Source organism: Carcharhinus amblyrhynchos, chromosome 16 (genome assembly GCF_965287045.1).
Source record: "Carcharhinus amblyrhynchos chromosome 16, sCarAmb.v2.hapA, whole genome shotgun sequence".
Taxonomy (NCBI): domain Eukaryota; kingdom Metazoa; phylum Chordata; class Chondrichthyes; order Carcharhiniformes; family Carcharhinidae; genus Carcharhinus; species Carcharhinus amblyrhynchos.
The window spans coordinates 60127957-60150937 of NC_137339.1; the positions used below are offsets into that span (position 1 = coordinate 60127957).

The 22981-nt window shown below is 52.6% G+C and overlaps 1 protein-coding gene across 7 annotated transcripts in view; it reads left to right on the forward strand.

The window, feature by feature from the left end:
- grik5 (glutamate receptor, ionotropic, kainate 5) overlaps positions 1–16833 on the forward strand; it is a 97131-nt gene extending 80298 nt beyond the window's left edge. For 2 of the 7 annotated variants that reach the window (XM_080205159.1, XM_080205163.1), the window contains 6 exons: positions 710–883; positions 4388–4553; positions 8269–8494; positions 12132–12260; positions 12869–12996; positions 16194–16833. In XM_080205159.1, the coding sequence (XP_080061285.1) occupies positions 710–883; positions 4388–4553; positions 8269–8494; positions 12132–12260; positions 12869–12996; positions 16194–16571 (1201 nt within the window). In that variant the 3' untranslated portion in view covers positions 16572–16833. Of the gene's footprint in view, positions 1–709; positions 884–4387; positions 4554–8268; positions 8495–12131; positions 12261–12868; positions 12997–16193 lie in introns of those variants that run through there. The other 5 variants (XM_080205160.1, XM_080205161.1, XM_080205162.1 and 2 more) reach the window with 5 other exon arrangements.
- The last annotated feature ends 6148 nt before the right edge of the window (positions 16834–22981 follow it).

Sequence of the window (22981 nt, forward strand, 5' to 3'; positions counted from 1 at the left end):
TATTCAGCGATGTGTAGGTTAGGTGGATTAGCTATGGTAAATGCACAGGGTTACAGGGATAGGGTGGGGAGAGTCGGTGTAGACTCGATACACTGAATGACCTCATTCTGCACTGTAGGGTTGAACTTTTGGAATTCTTTACCCCCAGGGATGGTTGGATTTGATAGGCTTTTTTAATCAGTTGGAGGATTCAGGGTTACAGAGATAAGAAGGCACTTAATGAGTGTCAATTCAGCCACGATCTTATTAAATGATGGAGCAGACTCGAAGGGCTGAATGGCCTCCTGTTCCTATTTCTTATGGTCTTACACTGGGCATGTCACCGGGAGCAGTCCACAACAAGGGGAATGGTATCTTAAATTTGGAGCCAGCCCATTGCAGGGTGATGTCCAGGAGCACTTGCTCATACTAAGTGGAGTGGGAGTCTGGAACTCTGCCCTGTAAATAGCTTCAATGAGTTAACTGGACATTTCAAGGGTGATCAGTAGATTTTCATTACAAGAGTGATTAAGGGTTGCAGAAGCAAGGTGTGTAGGTGGAGCAGAGGGACAGATAGGCTGTGCTCGAATTAGCTGGTGGAATGGGCCCCAAGGGGCTGAATGGCCTCCTGTTCTTGTGCTGCCATGTCCCCTTGTCGCGCACACGGGGAAGCCAATCCATTGCCATCCCCCTGAGTTCTCACCATGTCTCCTTCTCTTCTCTCTGCAAGAATGAGTCCGTATGAATGGTACAACCCCCACCCCTGCCTGAGGGAACGGATGGACATCCTGGAGAACCAGTACACACTGGGGAACAGTCTCTGGTTCCCTGTCGGAGGGTTCATGCAGCAAGGCTCAGAGATCATGCCCCGTGCCCTCTCTACGCGCTGTGTCAGCGGAGTCTGGTGAGTGCTTGGCAGCCACAGAGGAGAAGAACCGGACCATTACGGCAAAGCTCCCATTTCCCCCAAAGACAGCATCACCTCATTTCATTTCCTATTAACACAATGAACAGATGAAGGGATCCCGGGCTCACCATCTGAAGAAATATCTTTCTGCTTAAATACATCCTCCGCCACATCTCCAGTGAGATCCAGTCGACAAGAATCATCAGGTCAAATGAGATTCTACGTTCCATCAGTCAGTTGATCCAATTGGGATCATATAGACAGGCGGACAATGGGTGTTCTGATTTTACATGATAGATGACTAGGTTTTATTGAGTAATTCCGGGTATAATCATGGTGTTCCTTAGACAGGAGATAGTTTGGCTCATTGGGGAATTCATTGACTGAAACAAGACTCAGACCCACATGTGGTTGGGGGAGTGGGGTTGTGGTTTAAGGTTTCATATTTTGGGGGCACTTTGTTCTCTTGAGATTTTTTTATTCATTCGTAGGACATGGAGAAGGTGATAGCTTAGTGGTATTGTTGCTTGACTATTAATCCAGAAACTCAGCTAATGTCCTGGGGACCCAGGTTCGAATCTGCTATGGCAGGCACTGGAATTTGAATCCAATAAACAAATCTGGAATTAAGAATCCACTGATGACCATGGAATCATTGTCGATTGTCAGAAAAACCCATCTGGTTCATTAATGTCCTTGAGGGAAGGAAATTTGCCATCCTTACCTGGTCTGGCCTACATGTGACTCCAGAGCCACAGCAATGTGGTTGACTCTCAATTGCCCTCTGAAATGGCCGAGCGAGACACTCAAGTTGTTCAAGAAGGCAGCTCACCACCAACTTCTCAAGGGCAAATAGGGATGGACAATAAATTCTGACCAGCCAGCAATGCCCATATCCCACCAATAATGAAAAGAAATGTGGGCACCGTATTGCTGTGGCTCTAGAGTCACATGTAGGCCAGACCGGGTAACAAAGAAACATAGAAGCTAGAAGCAGGTGGAGGCCGTTTGACCCTTCAACCTGCTCCGCCACTCATTGCAGTAATAGCTGATCATCCAATTCAATAGCCTAATCCTGTTTTTTTCCCCATAACCTTTGATCCCTTTTGTCCAAGTGCTATATCTAACCGCCGCTTAAATACTTTCAATGTGTTGGCATCAACTACTTCCTGTGGTGATGAATTCACAGGCTCACCACTCTTTGGGTGAAGAAATGTCTCCTCACCTCTGTCCTAAACGGTCTAACCTGAATCCTCAGACTGTGACCCCCTGGTTCTGGACTCCCCCACTATCGGGAAAATCCTCCCTGCATTTCCCCTGTCTAGCCCTGTTAGAATTTTGTAAGTCTGTATGAGATCCCCCCTCATTCTTCTGATCTCCAGTGAAAACAATCCTAACCTAGTCAATCTCTCCTCATAGATCAGTCCCACTATCTCCAGAATCAGCCTGGTAAACCTTCATTGCACTCCCTCGAGAGCAAGAATATCCTTCCTCAGAGAAAGAGACCAAAACTGCAATTTTCTAGCTGTGGCCTCACCAAGGCCCTGTGTAATTGCAACAACACATCCCTGCTCCTGTACTCAAAACCTCTTACAACAAAGACCAGCATATCAATTGCCTTCTTTACCACCTGCTGCACCTGCATGCTTACCTTGAGTGACTGGTGCACAAGGACACCCAGATCCCACTGCACACCCCCCTCTCCCAATTTACAGCCATTCAGGTAGTAAGCTGCCTTGTTTTTGCTTCCAAAGTGAATAACCTCACATTTATCCAAATTATACTGCATCTGCCATTGATTTGCCCAATCTGTCCAGATCATCCTGAAGGATCTCTGCATCCTCATCACAGTTCATCTTCCACTCAACATGATATCAGCTGCAAATTTTGAGATTTTATATTTTGTTCTCTCATCCAAATCATTAATATATATATATCCCTGTGGTACCTCACTAGTTACTGCCTGCCAATTTGAAAACCACCTGTTAATTCCTACTATTTATTCCCTCTCTGCCAACCAGTTTTCTATCTATTTCAGTACACTTCCCCCAATCCCATGTGTTTTAATCTTGTATGATAATCTTTGTGAAAGTCTTCCTGAAAGTCCAAATATATCATATCGACTGGCTCCCCCTTGTTAACTCCACTAGTTACCTCTTCAAAGAATTCCAACAGATTTGTCAAGCATGATTTTCCCCTTCATACATGTGTGCTGACTCTGTCTGATTCTGGCACTGCTTTCTAAATGCTCTGCTATAATTCCCTGTTTTCTCTCTACTTCCCTTTATTAAATATTGGAATGACATTCGCTACCCTTCAAACTGCAGGGACTGTTCCAGAGTCTATAGAATCCTGAAAGATGACCACCAATGCATCCACTATTTCTAGAGCCACTTCCTTAAGTAGATTATCAGGCCCCAGGGATTTATCTGCCTTCAATCCCATCAACTTTCCCAGCACCACTTCTCTACTAATATTGATCTCCCTCAGTTCTTCCCTCTCACTAAATCTTACTTTCGCCAACATTTCTGGCATTTGATTTGTGTCCTCTTGTGAAGACAGAACCAAAGTACATGTTCAGTTGCTCAGCCATTTCTTCCTCCGTATTACACATTCTCCTGTTTCTGTCTGGAGGGGCCCGATGTTTATCTTCACCAAACTCTTCCTCTTCACATGTCTATAAAAACTCTTAGTGATGTTCTTTATGTTCCCTGCAAGCTTTCATTTGTACTGCATTTTCCCCTTGTTAATCAATCCCTTGGTCCTTCTTTGCTGAATTCTACACTGCTCCCAATCCTCAGACCTCTTATTTTTCTTGGCCAATCTGGCTGCTTCTTCCTTAGATTGGATACTCTCTCTAATTTCTTTTGTAAGCCATGGATTGGCCCTCTTACCCATTTTCTTTTGATAAGGATGGCAGATTTCCTTCCCTAAAGGACATTAGTGAACCAGATGTTTTTTTCCAGCAGTTGACAATGGTTTCATGCTCATTAGTAGACGCTTAATTACAGATTTAGTTTTTATTAAGTTCAGATTTGACCACCTACCATGGCAGGATTCAAACCTGGGTTCCCAGAACATGAGCCGAGATGCTGGGTTAATAATCTAGTGATCTTTTGATCCCATGATCACCTCTCCTGGTGGATATGACTGGGGGTCTTTTGGCATTCTGTGAACTGGTTGGGATTTGATTGGGATGAGTTTGCGGAGGGGAATAGCCAGATCACTGGGATCAGAGAGATTGTAGGTGGTGATGAACTGGTCCGCTGTGTGGGGTGGTTCTGGAGACTGGAGAAACCAATGAGGAACCATATCTGATCCATTAAGGTATCTAGACATCAGGCAGATTTGATCTATCAGTGATCCATCAGTTCAGGAAGACAGGATCCTTTAGAAGGGCAGAGATTCCATCCACTAACGTTCCACCGATCGGCAAGTTGCGCTGAGTAGATACTTTGTTCCTATCCCGTTGCTAGTCTGAAAGCTGTGCCTGTTCATTAGGTGGGCCTTCACACTGATCATTATCTCCTCGTATACTGCGAATCTCGCTGCTTTCCTGACAGTGCAGAGGATGGAGGTCCCCATCGAATCTGCCGACGACCTCGCTGATCAAACCAACATCGAGTACGGAACAATACAGGGCGGCTCAACAATGACATTTTTCCAGGTACGGGCAGGGTGTTTATGACCACCAGGCAACACATTCTTTGCCCTTGTCAATGGTTGTGGGAGGCCAAAAGGGTTGGGGTGGAGAAGGGTGGGGGTGGGTGGTGAGGGTGAAGAGCGTGAGAAATAAGCCAGTCTGACATATATTGAGTTAAGAGGGTTAATCAAATGAGGAACCAAATTCTCATAGCCTAAGGATTAAAGTGGATAAGTTGTGAGCACACATTCAGTTTAAAGGGACGGAACTTCCATTGTTGACCTGGGCATGGCTTGGGGTTTCATATTCCACACCACAGGTTTGTGTGGCACAGTAGGGTAGCACCCCTATCTCTGAGCCTGGAGCTTTGGTTTCGAGTCCCACCTCAGGACTTGATGACCAAGGAAGATGTGTTAGAAAAGCAGTCAAAAAAGTTGAGTGCCAGCCTGCAAAATCCTTCCAACAAGCGCTGATGGCAGACAGTAAGAGTGGGAGAGACTCCTGGTCAGTCACCTCAAAGAAAGAACAATCTACCTTACTGCAATTACTGGGGGGTAACTGGAGATGAGCCAGGGTAGTAAAATATTGATAAAAGATAGAATCACACCAGCGGAGAGACAGTGAGAGAGAGAGCATCTTAATGTCAACTATCTGGCTTAAAGGAATGACTGTGGATGGAAGGTGGCATCTGCCTCAGTCCTGCTTGTTTAGCTTTTATTTATTCATTCGCAGGCTGCAGGCTTCATTGGCAAGGGCAGCATTTATTGACCATAAAATTGCCCGTTGAGAAGGTGGTTATGAGCTCCCTTCTTGAACTCACAGTGGTGTTCAGGAGAACATAAGAACTTAAGAAATAGGAGCAGGAGTAGGCCATCTAGCCCTTCGAGCCTGCCCCGCCATTCAATAAGATCATGGCTGATCTGAAATGGCTCAGTTCCACTTTCCCGCTTTCTCCCCACCCTTAATCCTCTTGCCTATCAAAAACCTATCTACCCGCGGGAGGGGATACAACCCTCAAGAAGGTGTGAGTGGGGTCAACCCCTTGAGTCAACTGAATGGCCAATAGACTGCAGCTGGTGGTGGGAGGGGGGGTGGGGGGGGGAGGTGCATTAGAAGTCAACCACATTGCTGTGGGTCTGGAATTATGTGTTGGAGGGTGGGGGAAGGGCAGATTTGCTTCCATTGAAGCAACCGGTTTGTGGTTGACATGATTGATCTGGGTGGTGCTGGAGTAAGGGATGCGCAAATATGGAGATCAGGGCAGCACAGAGACAGCCAGCAGCACATTTATACATCCACATAAACCCAGAGAAGGAGAATAGCTCAACGTGCGAAGGTGACTGGTTTCTAGAGTGCGTATAGGAGAGTTAACTAGACAATATTGTCAGTTTGCCCAAGAGGGAATAAGTGGCAGTGGATGCGGTGAGTTGTGATGAGGAGGTGGGTGGGGGGGCTACTGGGGAGGGAGTGTCACAGCGTGAGGTTTACACAATGAGAAACAAATTGAGCAGAGTTATGCTGCCAAATAGCGGGAGCGAGACAAAGTCTTTCCTACAACATTCAATCTTTTAGATTCAAAGGCTCCATTTGTTAGGCACCTGTACCCAAAGCAGCCTGAGACACGGAGAGAGGGGCCACGGGGAGAGGGGGCATGGGGAGTGGGGGCCACAGGGCAGTGGTACGGGAGCGAGGAGGAGTCGGGGACACAGGGAGATGGGGGCACGGGGGAGACAAACACAGTGAGGTGGACGTGCTGAGAAAGTGGGGGCCAGGAATCCAGGATTGATAGGCAACTGATTTTCATACTTGAGAGCTGATGAATTTTGTCTGTTTATTGCTCCCCTCCCCGCTGCCCTCTGCCTGCCCCGCTCCCCTCCCCCCACCCCTCTCCTCCCCACCCTGTTCCCCTCCAAACCCCGCTCCCCTCACCTCTCCCCTCCCCTCGCCTCCCCCTTCCCTCCTCTTCCATCCCCACGTTCCCACTCCCCTCTCCGCTCCCCCTCCCCTCTCCGCTCCCCCTCCCCTCTCCACTCCCCTCCCTGCTCCCCTCACCTCTCCCCTCCCCTCGCCTCCCCCTTCCCTCCTCTTCCATCCCCACGTTCCTACTCCTCTCTCCGCTCCCCCTCCCCTCTCCACTCCCCCTCCCCTCTCCACTCCCCCTCCCCTCTCCCCTCCCCTTCCCCTCCCCTGCCCTTCCCTTCCTCTTCCAATTCTTTTCTCCCCCCCCTTCTCCTCCCCTCCCTCCCCACTCCCCTCTTCCTCCCCACTCCCCTCTTCCTCCCCACTCCCCTCTTCCTCCCCTCCCTGTTTCACTCTCTTGCCTCCCACCTCCCCTCCTCATTCTCCTCCACTCCCCACTCTTCTCCCCATTCCACTCCCCTCCCCTCCCTGCTTCCCTCCTTCCCTCCCCTCTTGTCCCCTCCCTCCTCACTCCCCTCCCCCTCCCTGCTCCTGTCCCCCTCCCTGCTCCTCTCCCCTCTCCTCCCCACCTTCCCCACTGCCCTCCCCCCTCCTCTTCACTCCCCTCCCCCTTCACTCCCTGCTCCACTCCCTCCCCTCCTTTCGTACTCTCCTCCTCTCCTTCCCCACTCCCCTCCCCTCCACCTCCACTCCCCTCCCCTCCTCCTCACTCCCCTCCCCGCTCCCCTACTCTCCCTTCCTGATCCCCTCCCCTCGCTGCTTCCTTCCCCTCCCCTCGCCATTCCCTTCCCCGCCCTCCTCTCTGCTCCCCTCTCCTCCCCACTCCCCCCTCCTCCTCACTCCTCTCTCTTCCCTGTCCCTCCTCTCCCCTACCCCTGTCCACTCCCCTCCCCTCTCCCTTCCGTCACCTCTCCGCTCCCCTCTTCCCCCCTCCCCCCTCCCCACCCCCTCCCTCCACTCCCCACCCCCTCCCTCGCCCTCCCCTCCACTCCCTGCTGTCCTTGCTTCCCCACTCCCATCCCTGCTCCTCATCCCGTTTTCCTGCCCTCTCCCCACTTCCTCCTCCCCTCCCCTCCCCCTCTGTGCTCCCCCCTTCTCCCTTCCCCCCTACCCTGACACTCCCCTCTCCCCTCCCTACGCCCTTCCCTCCCCACTCTCTCCTTGTTACCCGCCCCCATGGCTTACCCCCTCACTCCCCCCCTCGCTCCCCCCACACACCCCCCTCTTTCTCCTTGCTTTCCCCACCCACCCCCCTCGCTCCCCCCTCACTCCCCCCATCACTCTTCCCCGTTGCTAACCCCCCTTGCTACCCTCCCTCACTACCCACCCCTCGATTCCGCCTCTTGGTTCCCCATTCGCTCCCCTCCCACACCGCCCTCGCCCCTCCCTCACTCCCTCCCTCGTTCCCATCTTGCTCCCGCCTTCACTCCTCCCTCACTAACCTCTCGCTCCTCCCCTCGCTCCCCCTCTTGCTGTGCCCCTCACTCTCACCCTTGCTCTCCCCATCTCGGTCCCCTCCTCGATCCCCCTCTCGCTCCCCACCTTGGTCTCCTCCTCGCTCCTCTCCCTGCTCCCCCCACCTCGCTATGCCCTTCACTTCCCACTCACTCTCCCCCTTGCTCTCCCTCTCGCTCTCCCCCTCATGCTCCTCCTCGCCCCCCCTCCTCACCCCCCTCCTCGCTCCCCTCCCGCTCCCCCCTCGCTGTGTCCCTCACTCTCACGTTCACTCTCCCCCTCGCGCTCTCCTCCTTGCTTCCCTCCCTGCTCCCCCCTCGTCTCCCGCAACCCCCGCTCCCCTCTTCCCCCTCTCCCCATGCAGAATTCCCGCTATCAAACCTACCAGCGGATGTGGAACTACATGCACTCCAAACAGCCCAGTGTCTTTGTAAAAACCACAGAAGAAGGAATCGCTCGAGTCTTAAACTCCAAATACGCCTTCCTGCTGGAGTCCACCATGAATGAGTATCACAGGAAGAGGAACTGTAACCTTACCCAGATCGGAGGTCTCCTCGACACCAAGGGCTATGGCATCGGGATGCCACTGGGTAAGTGTGAAGAAGCAATGCCCCCAGAGGCCACAGGGGCACTGACTGCACTGCCCGGGTACAGTTCATTCAGCCCCCTGAATGAAAGCTTTCAACAAATCACATTCATCCCTCTCTATCTCTCACCCACTGTCACCCTCTAACCCCCTGTCACCACCTCCCCCCCGACACTCTCTCCCCCCGCCGTCACCGTCTCTCTACCCCACCCCCGTCACCTTCTCACTCCCCGTCAACCTCTCTCCCTCCCATCACGCTCTCCCTCCCATCATGCTCTACCCCCCATCACCCTCACCCCCATCACAGTGTCACCCTCACCCCCCATCACCCTCTCTTCCCGCGACACCCTTTTCCCCCGTAACTGCATCCCCCATCACCCTCTCCCCCCATCATTCTCTCCCACTGTCACCCTCTTCCCCCTTCACCCTCTCCCCCCCACCCCCCATCATCCTCCCCCCTCCTCCAGTCACCCTGTCTCCCCAGTACCCTGTCTCCCCCGGTCACCCTGTCTCCCCCATCACCCTCTCCCTTGCCACTCTCTCTCCCTCCCACCTGTCACCATCACTACCCCCCGTCACTCCCTCTCTCCCCCGTCACTGTCTCTCTCTCCCCATCACTGTCACTCTCCCCCGTCACTGTCTCTCTCTCCCCATCACTGTCTCTCTCTCCCCGTCACTGTCACTCTCCCCCGTCACTGTCACTCTCCCCCGTCACTGTCACTCTCCCCCGTCACTGTCTCTCTCTCCCCGTCACTGTCTCTCTCTCCCCGTCACTGTCACTCTCCCCCATCACTCTCTCTCTCTCCCCATCACTGTCTCTCCACCCCATCACCTTCTCTCCACCCCCTCATCACCCTTTCTCCCCACCTTCGCTCTCTCTCCCATCCCGGCTCCCTCTACACCCCCCCATCACCTCCCCGCCCCTGTCAGCCCTCTCGCACTCCCCCTTCACCCTCCCTAACCCTCGGCACTCTCTCTCCCACCCCCATCAGTCTCTCTCCCCTCAAACCCCACCACCCTCCCCTCTGTCATCCTTCCCCCACCCACCCGTCACCCATCTTCACCCTCTTCCCCCCAGTCACCCTCTCCCCGTCACCCTTTCCCCCCGTCACCCTTTCCCCTGTCACCCCATCCCCCGTAACACCCTCCCCATCACCTCCTCCCCCACGAACCCCCTCCCCGTCACCCCTTCCCCTTTCACCCTCTCCTCTCCGTCACCTCCCCTCCACCCATCACCCTCTCACCCGCCGTCACCCTCTCCCCCCGCCATCACCTTCTCTCTCTTCCCCATCACCCACTACCCCCCATCACTCCCTCTCCCCCCCCCGTCACCCTGTCTCTCCTCCGTCACCCTCTTCCCCACCCCTCACCCTCTCTCCCCCGTCACCCCGTCACCCTCTCCCCCCATCACCCTCTTCGCCCCTGTCACTCTTTCCCACCGTCATCCTCTCCCCCCCGTTACTCTCTCTCTCCCCCTTGTCACCTCATCTCCCCCCCCGACACCCTCTCCCCCACCCATCACCCTCTACCCCCACATCACTCTCTCCCCGTCACTCTCTCTCTTCCCCGTCATCTTTTCCCTGTCACCATTTGCCTGTCACCCTCTCCCCCCGTCACCCTCTCCCCCCGTCACCCTCTCCCCCCGTCACCCTCTCGCCCCGTCACCCTCTCCCCCCGTCACCCTCTCCCCCCGTCACCCTCTTCTCCCACCACCCTCTTTTTCCGTCACCCTCCCTTGCCCCATCAGCCTCTCCCCCGTCACATCACTCCCTCCCGTCACCCACTAACCCATCACCCTCTCTCCCCCCACAGCCACCCTCTCTCCTCCCATGTCATCCGCTCCCCTCTCCATCACCCTCGCCTACTCCCTCCGTCACCCCTCCCCGTCACACCCTCTCCCCATCATCCTCTCCCCGTCACCCCCCCCCCCCCAGTCACCCCCACCCCACCATCCTCTCCCACCCACCCCGTTGCCTTCTCCCTCTTCCCCCATCACCCACTACCCTCCGTCACCTTCTCTTCCCCCCGTCACCCTCTCTCCTGCCGGCACCCTCTCCCCACCCCCGTCATCATCTCCCTACCGCTTACCCTCTTCCTCCTCCCGTCTCCCTCCTCTCCCCGTCACCCTCTACTCCCCCGTCACCCTGTCCCTCCCCGTCACTGTCTATCCCTGCCCCCGTCACCCCCTCCTCTCTACCCCCCCATCACTTCCTACTCTCCTGTTATCCTTTAACCCCCGTCACCCACTACTCGCCCCATCACCGTCTCTCCACGTCAGCCTCTTACCCCCGACACCTTCTACCCCCAACACCCTGTCCCCTGCCACCCTCTCCTCCTTGTCACCCTCTGCTGCCCCTGTGACCCACTCCTCCCCCTGTCACCTCTCTCCCCCCCATCACCCTTCTCTCTCCCGTCACACACTCTGCGCCCCCCCCGTCAGCCTCTCTCCCCCGCCATCACCGTCTTTCCCAATCAACTTCTTCCCCGTCACCCACGCCCCATCAACCTCTCCCCCGTCACCCTGTCCCCCGTCACCCTCTCTGCCCCCCCGTCACCCTCTTCACCCTGCCCAGTCACTCTCTTCGCCCCCCCGTCACCCTCTCCCCCCGTCACCCTCTCCCCCCCGTCACCCTCTCCCCCATCACCCTCTCTCCTCCCCGTCACCCTCTCTCCTCCCCGTCACCCTCTCTCCTCCCCGTCACCCTCTCTCCTCCCCGTCACCCTCTCTCCTCCCCGTCACCCTCTCTCCTCCCCGTCACCCTCTCTCCTCCCTGTCACAATCCCTCCTCCCCGTCACACTCCCTCCTCCCCGTCACCCTCTCTCCCCCGTCATCCTCTCTCCCCGACATCCTCTCTCCCCCGACATCCTCTCTCCCCGTCACCCTCTCTCCCCCGTCATCCTCTCTCCCCGTCACCCTCTCTCCCCGTCACCCTCTCTCCCCCGTCATCCTCTCTCCCCATCACCCTCTTCCCCCTTCACCCTCTGAGTGTCATCCTCTGAGTGTGTATGCGTCAGTGTGTGTGTGCATGTGTTAGAGTGTGTGTGTGTGTCAATGTCTGTGTGTGTGTGTGTGTGTGTGTGTGTGTAAGTCAGAGTGTGTGTGTCAGAATGTGCATGTGTGTGTGTCAGTGTGTGTCTGTCAGAATGTGTGTATGTGTGCGCATGTGTATCAGAGTGTGTGTGTCAGAATGGGCATGTGTGTACCAGAATGGGCATGCGTGTGTCAGAATGTGCATGTGTGTGTGCATGTGTGTCAGAGTGTGTGTGTCAGAATGGGCATGTGTGTTGCAGAATGTGCATGTGTGTGTGTCAGAGTGTGTGTGTCAGAATGTGCATGTGTGTGTGTGTCAGAATGTGCATGTGTCTGTGTGTGTGTCAGAGTGTGTGTGTCAGAGTGTGTGTGTGTCAGAGTGTGTGTGTGCGTGTGTGTGTCAGAATGTGCATGTGTCTGTGTGTGTGTCAGAGTGTGTGTGTCAGAGTGTGCGTGTGAGTGTGTGTGTCAGAATGTGCATGTGTCTGTGTGTGTGTCAGTGTGTGTGTGTGTCAGAGTGTGTGTGTGTCAGAGTGTGTGTGTGTCAGAGTGTGAGTCCTGGGGTTTGTGCAGCAGCTGAGCTGAGCTCAGGTTATTTTCTTTCCCTAGGTTCACCATTCCGAGATGAGATCACGTTGGCAATCCTTCAACTCCAGGAGAATAACCGACTGGAAATCCTTAAGAGGAAGTGGTGGGAGGGCGGCAAATGTCCTAAAGAAGAAGATCACAGGGCAAAAGGTGAGAAATCGAATCCACATCCCATAAACAGGGTTCAGATCCACAAACAGAGCGCAGGCGCAACAAAGAGAGTGTGCACACTAGTATAGATTGTATAAACAGAATAGACACTATTATCAGTGCCCGGATCCGAAAGCGAAACCAGGACCCGGAGCTCTGTTACTGGCAACCTTCCTTTCTGCTCTCTTTCTCTGTTTTCCTCTCTGTCTTCCTCCCTCTATCTATTCCTTTATTTCTTGGTCTTTCCCTCACTGTTTTTCTCTCCTCCCTTTTTTTTTCTCTCTCCATCTATCTATCTCTCTCTCAATCTTTTCCTTTATCTCTCCATCTCTCTCAATATCTTTATCTCACTGTCTCTATCTCTCTCACTCTATTTCTCGTACTGTTTCTATTTCACTGTCAATCTATATCTCGGCACCTCACTCACACTCTCACTCTCGGTTTGTCTGTCTCTACATTTGTATATTTCTCTCTGTCCCTGTGCATCCCTCTACCCTTCTGTTTTCTCTCTCCTGCAGTTTCTTTCTCCATGTGTCTGTCTCAGACAGTCTCCAGCATTAATATGAGCAGTAACACTCTTTCTCTGTCTGTCTGTGTCTCCCTGTCAGGTTTAGGAATGGAGAATATCGGTGGAATATTTGTGGTCCTAATCTGCGGTTTGATCATTGCAGTGTTTGTGGCGGTCATGGAGTTTGTGTGGACCACCCGACGATCAGCGGAATCGGAGGAGGTATCGGTAAACACATCTTTCATCTCCAAGCCGTTCTCTAGAGTCAGACCACAGGATGGCGCCTAACTTTGCTCAGAGAGAGAGGAACAGGAGGAGCTGGCGACACAGCACGATGCTATCGTAGAATCATGAAAACATAATATCGCGGCAGTGCTGAAGGAGGCCATTCGGCCCCTTAATCCCGCACTAACAACAATCCCACCCGGCCCGTAACCCCTAATATTTACCCTGCCAATCCCCCTTAACACTGAGGGGCAATTTAGCATGACCTAACCTGCACATCCTTGGACTGCAAGAGGAAACCGGAGCACCCGGAAGAAACCCACGCAGACAAGGGGAGAATGTGCGATCCCCACACAGACAGTGACCCGAGCCGGGAATTAAACCCGGGTCCCTGGTGCTGTGAGGCAGCAGTGCTAACCACTGTGCCACCCATTGATTGGAAAAAAATGTCTCCCCCAGGGTCAGTGAGTGACCACAGACTGTCTCCAGGGTCAGTGAATGACCACCGTCTCTCCCCAGGGTCAGTGAGTGGCCACAGTCTCCCCCAAGATCAGTGAGTGAACACAGTCTACCTCAGGGTCAGTGAGTGACCACAATCTGTCCCCAGGGTCAGTGAATGAACACAGCCTGTCTCCAGGGTCAGTGAGTGACCACAGCCTACCCCAGGGTCAGTGAGTGACCATAGTCTGTCCCAGGGTCAGTGAGTGACCACAGTCTGTCCCAGGGTCATTGAGTGACCACAGTCTGTCCCAGGGTCAGTGAGTCACCACAGTCTGTCCCAGGGTCAGTGAGTGACCACAGTCTATCCCAGGGTCAGTGAGTGACCACAGTCTGTCCCAGGGTCAGTGAGTGACCACAGTCTGTCCCAGGGTCAGTGAGTGACCACAGTCTGTCCCAGGGTCATTGAGTGACCACAGTCTATCCCAGGGTCAGTGAGTGACCACAGTCTGTCCCAGGGTCAGTGAGTGACCACAGTCTGTCCCAGGGTCATTGAGTGACCACAGTCTATCCCAGGGTCAGTGAGTGACCACAGTCTATCCCAGGGTCAGTGAGTGACCACAGTCTGTCCCAGGGTCAGTGAGTCACCACAGTGTCCCCCAGGGTCAGTGAGTCACCACAGCCTACCCCAGGGTCAGTGAGTGACCACAGTCTGTCCCAGGGTCAGTGAGTGACCACAGTCTACTCCAGGGTCAGTGAGTGACCACAGTCTACTCCAGGGTCAGTGAGTGACCACAGTCTGTCCCAGGGTCAGTGAGTGACCACAGTCTACTCCAGGGTCAGTGAGTGACCACAGTCGGTCCCAGGGTCAGTGAGTGACCACAGTCGGTCCCAGGGTCAGTGAGTGACCACAGTCTGCCCCAGGGTCAGTGAGTGACCACAGTCTGCCCCAGGGTCAGTGAGTGACCACAGTCTACCTCAGGGTCAGTGAGTGACCACAGTCTGTCCCAGAGTCAGTGAGTGACCACAGTCTGTCCCAGGGTCAGTGAGTGACCACAGTCTCCCAGTCAGTGAGTGACCACAGTCTGTCCCAGGGTCAGTGAGTGACCACAGTCTCCCAGAGTCAGTGAGTGACCACAGTCTCCCAGAGTCAGTGAGTGACCACAGTCTGTCCCAGGGTCAATGAGTGAATCAGTCTGTCCCCAGCGTCAATGAGTGACCACAGTCTGTCCCAGGGTCAGTGAGTGACCACAGTCTGTCCCAGGGTCAGTGAGTGACCACAGCCTGCCCCCAGGGTCAATGAGTGACCACAGCCTGTCCCCAGGGTCAATGAGTGACCACAGCCTGTCTCCAGGGTCAGTGCGTGACCACAGTCTCCCCCAGGTCAGTGCGTGACCACAGTCTCCCCCAGGGTCAGTGTGTGAGAGGTGAATTAGGGGGGTATATTTTGGCTCTGTGGGATCTCACGGTCAGCTCTATAACTTGTCTTTTTGCTTGCGGTGTATTTAACATTGTCTCTGTATCTCTTTCTTGCATCCTCTGTCACTCTCTCTCTCTCGTCTCTGTCTCAACCTGACGCTGTCTGTCTCTCTCTCTCTCTCTCTCACACCCATTGCCACTGTGTCTTTCACTCCCCCTCTCTTTCCCTGACTGTCTGTCTCTGTCACTCTTCCTCTTTATTCCTGTATCTCTCTCTCCCCCTCTCTCTTTCTCCCTATCTGTATCTCTCTGTCACTCTCAATCTCTTTGACTCTCCCTCGGTCTCTCTCTCTTTATGTCTCTTCCTCTCTCACCCTGTGATCCCCATCTCTCTCACTCTCTGTGTCTCATTCATTATCTCCCCCTCTTTCTCTCTGTCTTTCTCTGTCTATCTCTGTCTCTCTTTCTCTGTCTCTCTCTCTCTGTGTCTCTCTCTGTGCTGCTCTCTGTGTCTCTCTCCGTCTGTCTGTCTGTCTCCCTCTCTCTCTGTCTCTCTCTCTCTCTCGGTATATTTCTCTCTCTCTCTCTCTGTGTCGCTGTCTCTCTCTGTGCCGCTCTCTGTATTTCTCACTCTGTCTCTGTTGCTTTCTCTGTCGCTGTCTCTATCTCTGTCACTCTCTCTATCTGTCTGTCTCTCTCTGGCTGTTTTTCTCTCTCTCTCTCTTTGTATCTCTGTTTCTATCTCTCTGTTTCTCTCTGTCTCTCTGTTTTTCTCTCTCTCTCTCTCTCTTTCTATGTCTCTATTTCTTTTTATCCCTGTTTTTCTTTGGCTCTGTCCCTCTTTGTTTCTGTCTGTCTCTGTCTCTCTCTCTCTGCCTCCCTTTATGTTCTCTCTCTCTCTCTTTGTCTATCTTCCTCTCTCTCTGTCTTTCTCTGTCTCAATCTCGTGTCTCTCTCTCTCTCTCTCTCTGTCTCTCTCTCTCTGCCATTCTCCCACACCCCCCTCTCTCTACCTTGCTCCCTCTCTGCTCTTTCTGTTTATCTTTCTCTCGGCCTCTCTCTCTGTGCCTCTCTCTCTCTCTGCCTTGCTCTCTCTCTCTGCCTCGCTGACTCCCCCTCTCTCTCTCTGTCTGTCTGTCTGTCTCTGTCTCTCTATCTTCTTGCTCTCTGGCTGTCTTTCTCTCTCTGCCTCGCACTCTGCCTCGCTCTCTCTGCCTCGCTCTCTCTGCCTCCTACTCTCTACCTTGCTCTCTGTCTTTCTCTGTCTCGTTCTCTCTCTGTCTCTCTATCTCTGTTTCTCTCTCTCTCTTTCTCTCTGTCTCTCTCTCACTCCGCTCTGCTAGATTTCCATGTGTCAGGAGATGCTGAGTGAGCTCCGCCACGCCGTGTCCTGTAAGAAGACGTCACGATCCAGACGGCGTCGGAGACCTGGCCGTGTTGGGGTCTCGGTGTCCAAGCAGCTACGGGCAGGTCGGGAGCTACGGCTCAGCAACGGCAAACTGTACTCGGGGGCCTCGGGGGTGGAGCCGGGACTGGGTCCAGGGCCACAGCGACTGCTGGACGACGTGGCCCCCCTGCGGGGCTGCACCCACATTCGTATCTGCCAGGAGTGCCGCCGGATACAGGGCATGAGGACCACCCGAATCCCTCGCATCGCTGTGCAGGCAGACGAGCAGCCGCCTATATCGGGGCCTCAGGCTGATGGAGAGGCCCAGGAGTGACTAAAGTGCCACTGCTGCTGACCAGCTGTCACCCCCGCCTGCTCTCCGACCCTGACCCGCCCGCCTGCCCGCTCACCAACCTCTCTCTCTCTCGACGCCAACTTGTCTGGAAATGTGTGCCGTGCAGATTTGTGGGGGAGGCATTCTGCCCCCGACCACCCCCTTCAGCCCACCACCGACCCTTAACCTTGGAACTCTCTGCCTCAGGAGGCAGGTTGACTGACTATTTTACAGCTGGAGGAGGCGGATTCTTGTTGGGCAAGGGGGGGGGGTCAAAGGTTATCGGAGGAGTGGGGTGGGGGGTGTGTGCGGGGAGGATGGGGAACGTGGAACTGGAAAACCCAAACAGTTCGGCCCTGTGCGGGTTGAATGGCAGCGGGACAGGCTTGAGGGGGGTCTAAGTGGCCTGTCCTTGCTCCATATGTTCCCCAACTTGGCCACTGGCTGTGACTCATTGACGCTGTGACCTGCAGGCCCCACGAATACCCTCCCCCCAGCGCCGAGCTGTCTCGCTGAGGGTCCCTGGTTTCGTTTCGACATCAGGACAGACAAGAATGGAGAGTGCAGGCATAGAGAGAGAGAGAGAGACACGGGACGCCAGCTGCTGGGAGGTCGGGAGAGGGGGAGCGGTCAGTGCCGAGGGACAGCGCCCAGACGGTGGGCTTGCCTCAGCTCCCAGGACCATATCCGCCCTCGCAGAACTCAGGGTTCTTAACTGCCTTGTCGAAGGGTTCAGACGAAGAGGAAAAGAAAACTTAAAAACAGACACACACACTGCGTGCTCCGCACTTTTAACCGAACAATGGGCTCCCTGTTTGGAGCAGACGGAGCCCTTATCCGGAAAATTCCGTGGAGATCTGAACTTTTCTTTCCGTTAATCTTTTTTGTCCTTCCTTTTACTTTGCTAATTTCTATGTATAGTTACCAAAAAAACCCCACAAAAACTAGCAACTCAAAAAAACAGCAAGGACACATCTGCTAGATTGAGTAAATAAAGGACTCTACTATGCAATTGCGGCTGCTATTCAGTCAGTGCTTGCCCTGGGGCAGTTGGAGAGGGCTATCCATTTACTGCCCCAGTGTACTCTGTAAAATGCTGCTTATCTCTCCTTGCACACCTATCTCCAGGAGGCCCCCTACCCAGCAAGCAGGTATACCTGAGGGCAATAGAGCCAGGCATAGTGAGGGAATGTGAGCAGGAGGTTGGGACTTGGACCGATGGGTTGACACCAGCCTAGGGTTGGAAGTGCTGGATGGAGGTAGGGAGAGATTGATCGTGTGGAGGTTTCAGTGGCAAAGGAGAAAGAGCTAGGCGGCATAGTGGTTAACACTGCTGCCTCACAGCGCCAGTGATCTGGGTTCACTTCCAGCCTTGGGTCACTATCTGTGTGGCATCTGCAGGTCATGTTTGTGTGGGTTTCGTCCGGGTTTCCTCTCACAGTGTAAAGATGTGCGGGTTAGATTGATTGGCCATGATAAATTGCTGATTCGTGTCAGGAGGATTAGTTGGTGTTATGGGGGAAGAGTGAGATATCAGACTGGGAGATTATGGCATCAGAATGATGGAGTGGGATATCAGATTTTGGGAGCGGTATATGAGATTGTGCATGCATTATAGTGGATTGGAAGAGTGGCCTCCTTCTGCACTGTAGGGTTTTTATGAATTCTATGTCAGTGACACCCTTTTCTACACGTAGAGGGTTCAGCAAGAAGTCTTAAGGTTGAGCAGTTGGGTGAAACAGGGAGGCCTGAGGGTAGAACAGATTTCAAGGGAGGAAGAGTAGAGCCTGGTCAGCAGCCCAGAACAGAATTGTGATGCGGCCCCTCTTTAAGCTGTGGAGAACAAGGATTTGCTGTGAGATATCCTCTCTGGCAGGACAAGAAAGCACCGGAGTGTTTTACAGAAAATATAGTAATTTAGAACTGCTGGGATCTGGGCCAAGGCTTGGATTCTGGGCAGGCAGAATAGAAAGATGGACATCAGACTGGAGTGGGGGGAATATGAGACACGGGAAATGGGATATCAGAGTGGAAGGAAAGGATGTCAGACTGAGGAGTGGGAACATTAGACTGGGAGAGTGGGGACTGGGGAATGTAATATCAGACAGGGAGCATGGGACGTCAGACTGAGAGAATTAGATATCAGATTGGGATAGTGGGATACCAATTTGGGTGGTCCAACTTGAAAAGTGGGATATCTGACTGGGGGACTGGGTTAGCAGATTGGGAGTGTGGGCTATCAGACTGGGCGAGTGGGATATTGGAGGTGTGAGATATCAGATTGGGTGCATGTTATATCAGACATGAGTGGGATATCAGAATGGTGAATGGGGTATCAGAGTAGTGTAATGGGCTATCAGACTGGGAGAGAGGTGTATCAGACTGGGAGAGAGGTGTATCAGACTGGGAGAGAGGTGTATCAGACTGGGAGAGAGGTGTATCAGACTGGGAGAGAGGTGTATCAGACTGGGAGAGACGTGTATCAGACTGGGAGAGACGTGTATCAGACTGGGAGAGAGGTGTATCAGACTGGGAGAGACGTGTATCAGACTGGGAGAGACGTGTATCAGACTGGGAGAGACGTGTATCAGACTGGGAGAGACGTGTATCAGACTGGGAGAGACGTGTATCAGACTGGGGGAGAGGTATATCAGACTGAGAGAGACGTGTATCAGACTGGGGGAGAGGTATATCAGACTGAGAGAGACGTGTATCAGGCTGGGAGAGTGGTACATCAGACTGGGACAGTGCTACATCAGACTGGGACAGTGGTACATCAGGCTGGGAGAGTGGTACATCAGGCTGGGAGAGTGGTACATCAGGCTGGGAGAGTAGTACATCAGACTGGGACAGTGCTACATCAGACTGGGACAGTGGTACATCAGGCTGGGACAGTGGTACATCAGGCTGGGACAGTGGTACATCAGACTGGGACAGTGGTACATCAGACTGGGACAGTGGTACATCAGACTGGGACAGTGGTACATCGGGCTGGGACAGTGGTACATCGGGCTGGGACAGTGGTACATCGGGCTGGGACAGTGGTACATCAGACTGGGACAGTGGTACATCAGACTGGGACAGTGGTACATCAGGCTGGGACAGTGGTACATCAGGCTGGGACAGTGGTACAACAGGCTGGGACAGTGGTACAACAGGCTGGGACAGTGGTACAACAGGCTGGGACAGTGGTACAACAGGCTGGGACAGTGGTACATCAGACTGGGACAGTGGTACATCAGTCTGGGACAGTGGTACATCAGACTGGGACAGTGGTACATCAGACTGGGACAGTGGTACATCAGATTGGGACAGTGGTACATCAGGCTGGGACAGTGGTACATCAGACTGGGAGAGTGGTACATCAGACTGGGACAGTGGCACATCAGGCTGGGACAGTGGTACAACAGGCTGGGAGAGTGGCACAACAGGCTGGGAGAGTGGTACAACAGGCTGGGACAGTGGTACATCAGGCTGGGACAGTGGTACATCAGTCTGGGACAGTGGTACATCAGGCTGGGACAGTGGTACATCAGGCTGGGACAGTGGTACATCAGACTGGGACAGTGGTACAACAGGCTGGGACAGTGGTACATCAGTCTGGGGGAATATGGTATCAGACAGGTGGAGTGGGATATCAGATTCAGCGAGTGGTACATGAGATCGGGTTCCTGAGATTCAACGTACATTATATTAGATTGGAAGATTGGGATATCAGACTGGAGGAGTGTGATATCAATCTGCGGGAGCGAGATTTACAGACGGGGGAGGGGATATCAGATGGGAAAAGGGAGACCAGATTTCCAGCGACTGATATCAACCCCTGGAATAAGACATCAGACTGGGTGAATGCGATATTAGATTTAGGTTATGGGATATCTAACTTGTTGAGTATGATATCAGACTGGGGAATGTGATAGATTGGGAGTGGGGGATATCAGACTGGGTGGTTGTGATAACTGAGTAAAGGTGTGTATGTGAGATTAGGTGTGTTTTATATCAGACTGGGAGAGTGAGATATCATGACTGGGGGAGTGGATATCAATTTGGAAAAGGGATATCAGATTTCCAGATTGGGATTTCAGGGTGTGGCATGGTCTATCAGACTCAGATAGAACAAAGAACAGTACAGCAGAGGAACAGGCCCTTCGGTCCTCCAAGCCTACGCCATATCATGGTGAATGCCTAAACTAAAACCATATACATTTATGAAATCCGTATACTTCCATTCCCATCCTATTTATGTATTTGTCTAGTTGCCCCTTAAATGCTGCTGTTGTACCCGCTTCCACCACAGCGGGACATTCACCACCCTCTGTGTAAAAAACTTGCCTCGTAAATCTCCTCTAAACATTTCCCCATGTACTTTACACCTATATCCCTTGTACTAGCCGAGGAAAGAGCATCTGACTATCCACTCTGTCCATGCTCCTCATAATCTTGTAAACCTCTATCAAAATACTCCTTGACTACTTCATACCAGTGAGAACAGAGCTTAGCCAACCAATACCCTCCAGACCAGGCAACATCCTGGTAACCTTTTTTTGTATCCTCTCCAAAGCCACATCCTTCTGGTAGTGTAGCGACCAGAATTGTACACACTATTCTAAATGAAGCCTAACTAAGGTTGTGTACAGCTGCAGTATGACCTGCCAATTTTTGTACTCAATGCCTCAACTGATGAAGGTAAGCATGCCATATGCCTTCTTGACTATCTTATCCACCTGTGTTGCCACTTTGTGATCAGTGGATCAGATCAAGTACACCCAGTTCTCACTGCCTGTCAATACTACTAAGGGTTCTACCATTTACTGTACAATTCCCACATGCATTGGATTTTCAAAAATGTATTACCTCACACTTGTCCAAATTAAGCTCATCTGCCATTTCCCTGCCCAAGTGTCCAAATAGTTATATCTTGTATTCTCTGACAAGCCTCTTCATTATCTGCAATTCCACCAATTTTTATGTCGTCTGCGAAATTACTGATCAGACCAGCTACAGTTTCCTCCAAATCATTACATATACTACAAACAACAAAGATTCCAGATCCCTGTGGAACACCGCTAGTCATGATGTGGAGATGCCAGTGTTGGACTGGGGTAAACGCAGTAAGAAGTCTCACAACACCATGTTAAAGTCCAACAGGTTTATTTGGTAGCAAAATCCACTGGCTTTTGGAGCGCTGTTCCTTCATCAGGTAAGTGGGAGTTCTGTTCACAAACAGGGCATATAAAGACACAAACTCAATTTACAAAATAATGGTTGGAATGCAAGTCTTTACAGGTAATCAAGTCTTTAAGGTACAGACAATGTGCTTGGAGAGAGCGTTAAGCACAGGTTAAAGAGGCATGTATTGTCTCCAGCCAGGACAGTTAGTGAGATGTTGCAAGTCATGGGGGTTACAGATAATGTGACATGAACCCAAGATCCTGATTGAAGCCATTCTCGTGTGTGGAACTTGGCTATCAGTCTCTGCTCAGCGACTCTGCGCTGTCATGTGTTGTGAAGGATGCCTTGGAGAACGTTTACCCGAAGATCAGAGGCTAAATGCCCATGACCGTTGAAGTGTTCCCCAATAGGAGGAGAACACTCTTGCCTGGTGATTGTTGAGCGATGTTCATTCATCCGTTGTTGTAGCTTCTGCATGGTCTCCCCAATGTACCATGCCCCTGGACATCCTTTTCTGAACACTGCTCAACAATCACCAGGCAAGACTGTTCTCTTCCTGTTGTGGAACACTTAAGCAGTCATGGGCATTCGGCCTTTGACCTTCGGGTAAGCGTTCTCCCGAGGCGGCCTTCACGACACACAACAGCGCAGAGTTGCTGAATAGAGACTGATAGCCAAGTTCCGCACACATCAGGAAGGTCCCAACCGGGATCTTGGGTTCATGTCACACTATCTGTAACCCCCATAACTTGCCTTGGCTTGCAAAATCTCACTAACTGTCCTGTCTGGAGACAATACACATCTCTAACCTGTGCTTAACGCTTTCTCCACTCACATTGTCTGTACCTTTAAGAATTGATTACCTGTAAAGATTCACATTCCAACCATTATTTTGTAAATTGTGTTTGTGTCTTTATATGCCTTGTTTGTGAACAGAACTCCCACTTACCTGATGAAGGAGCAGCGCTCCGAATGCTAGTTGATTTTGCTACCAAATAAACCTGTTGGACTTCAACCTGGTATGAGATTTCTTACTGTGAGCACCACCAGTCACAAACTTCCATTCAGAAAAGCACCCCTCTACTGCTACCCTCTGTCTTACATGGCCAAGCCAGTTCTGTATCCACCTTGCCAGCTCTCCTCTGATTCCATGTGACTTCACCTTTTGTACCAGTCTACCATGAGGTACCCTGTCAAAGGCTTTACTGAAGTCCATGTATACAACATCCACTGCTTTT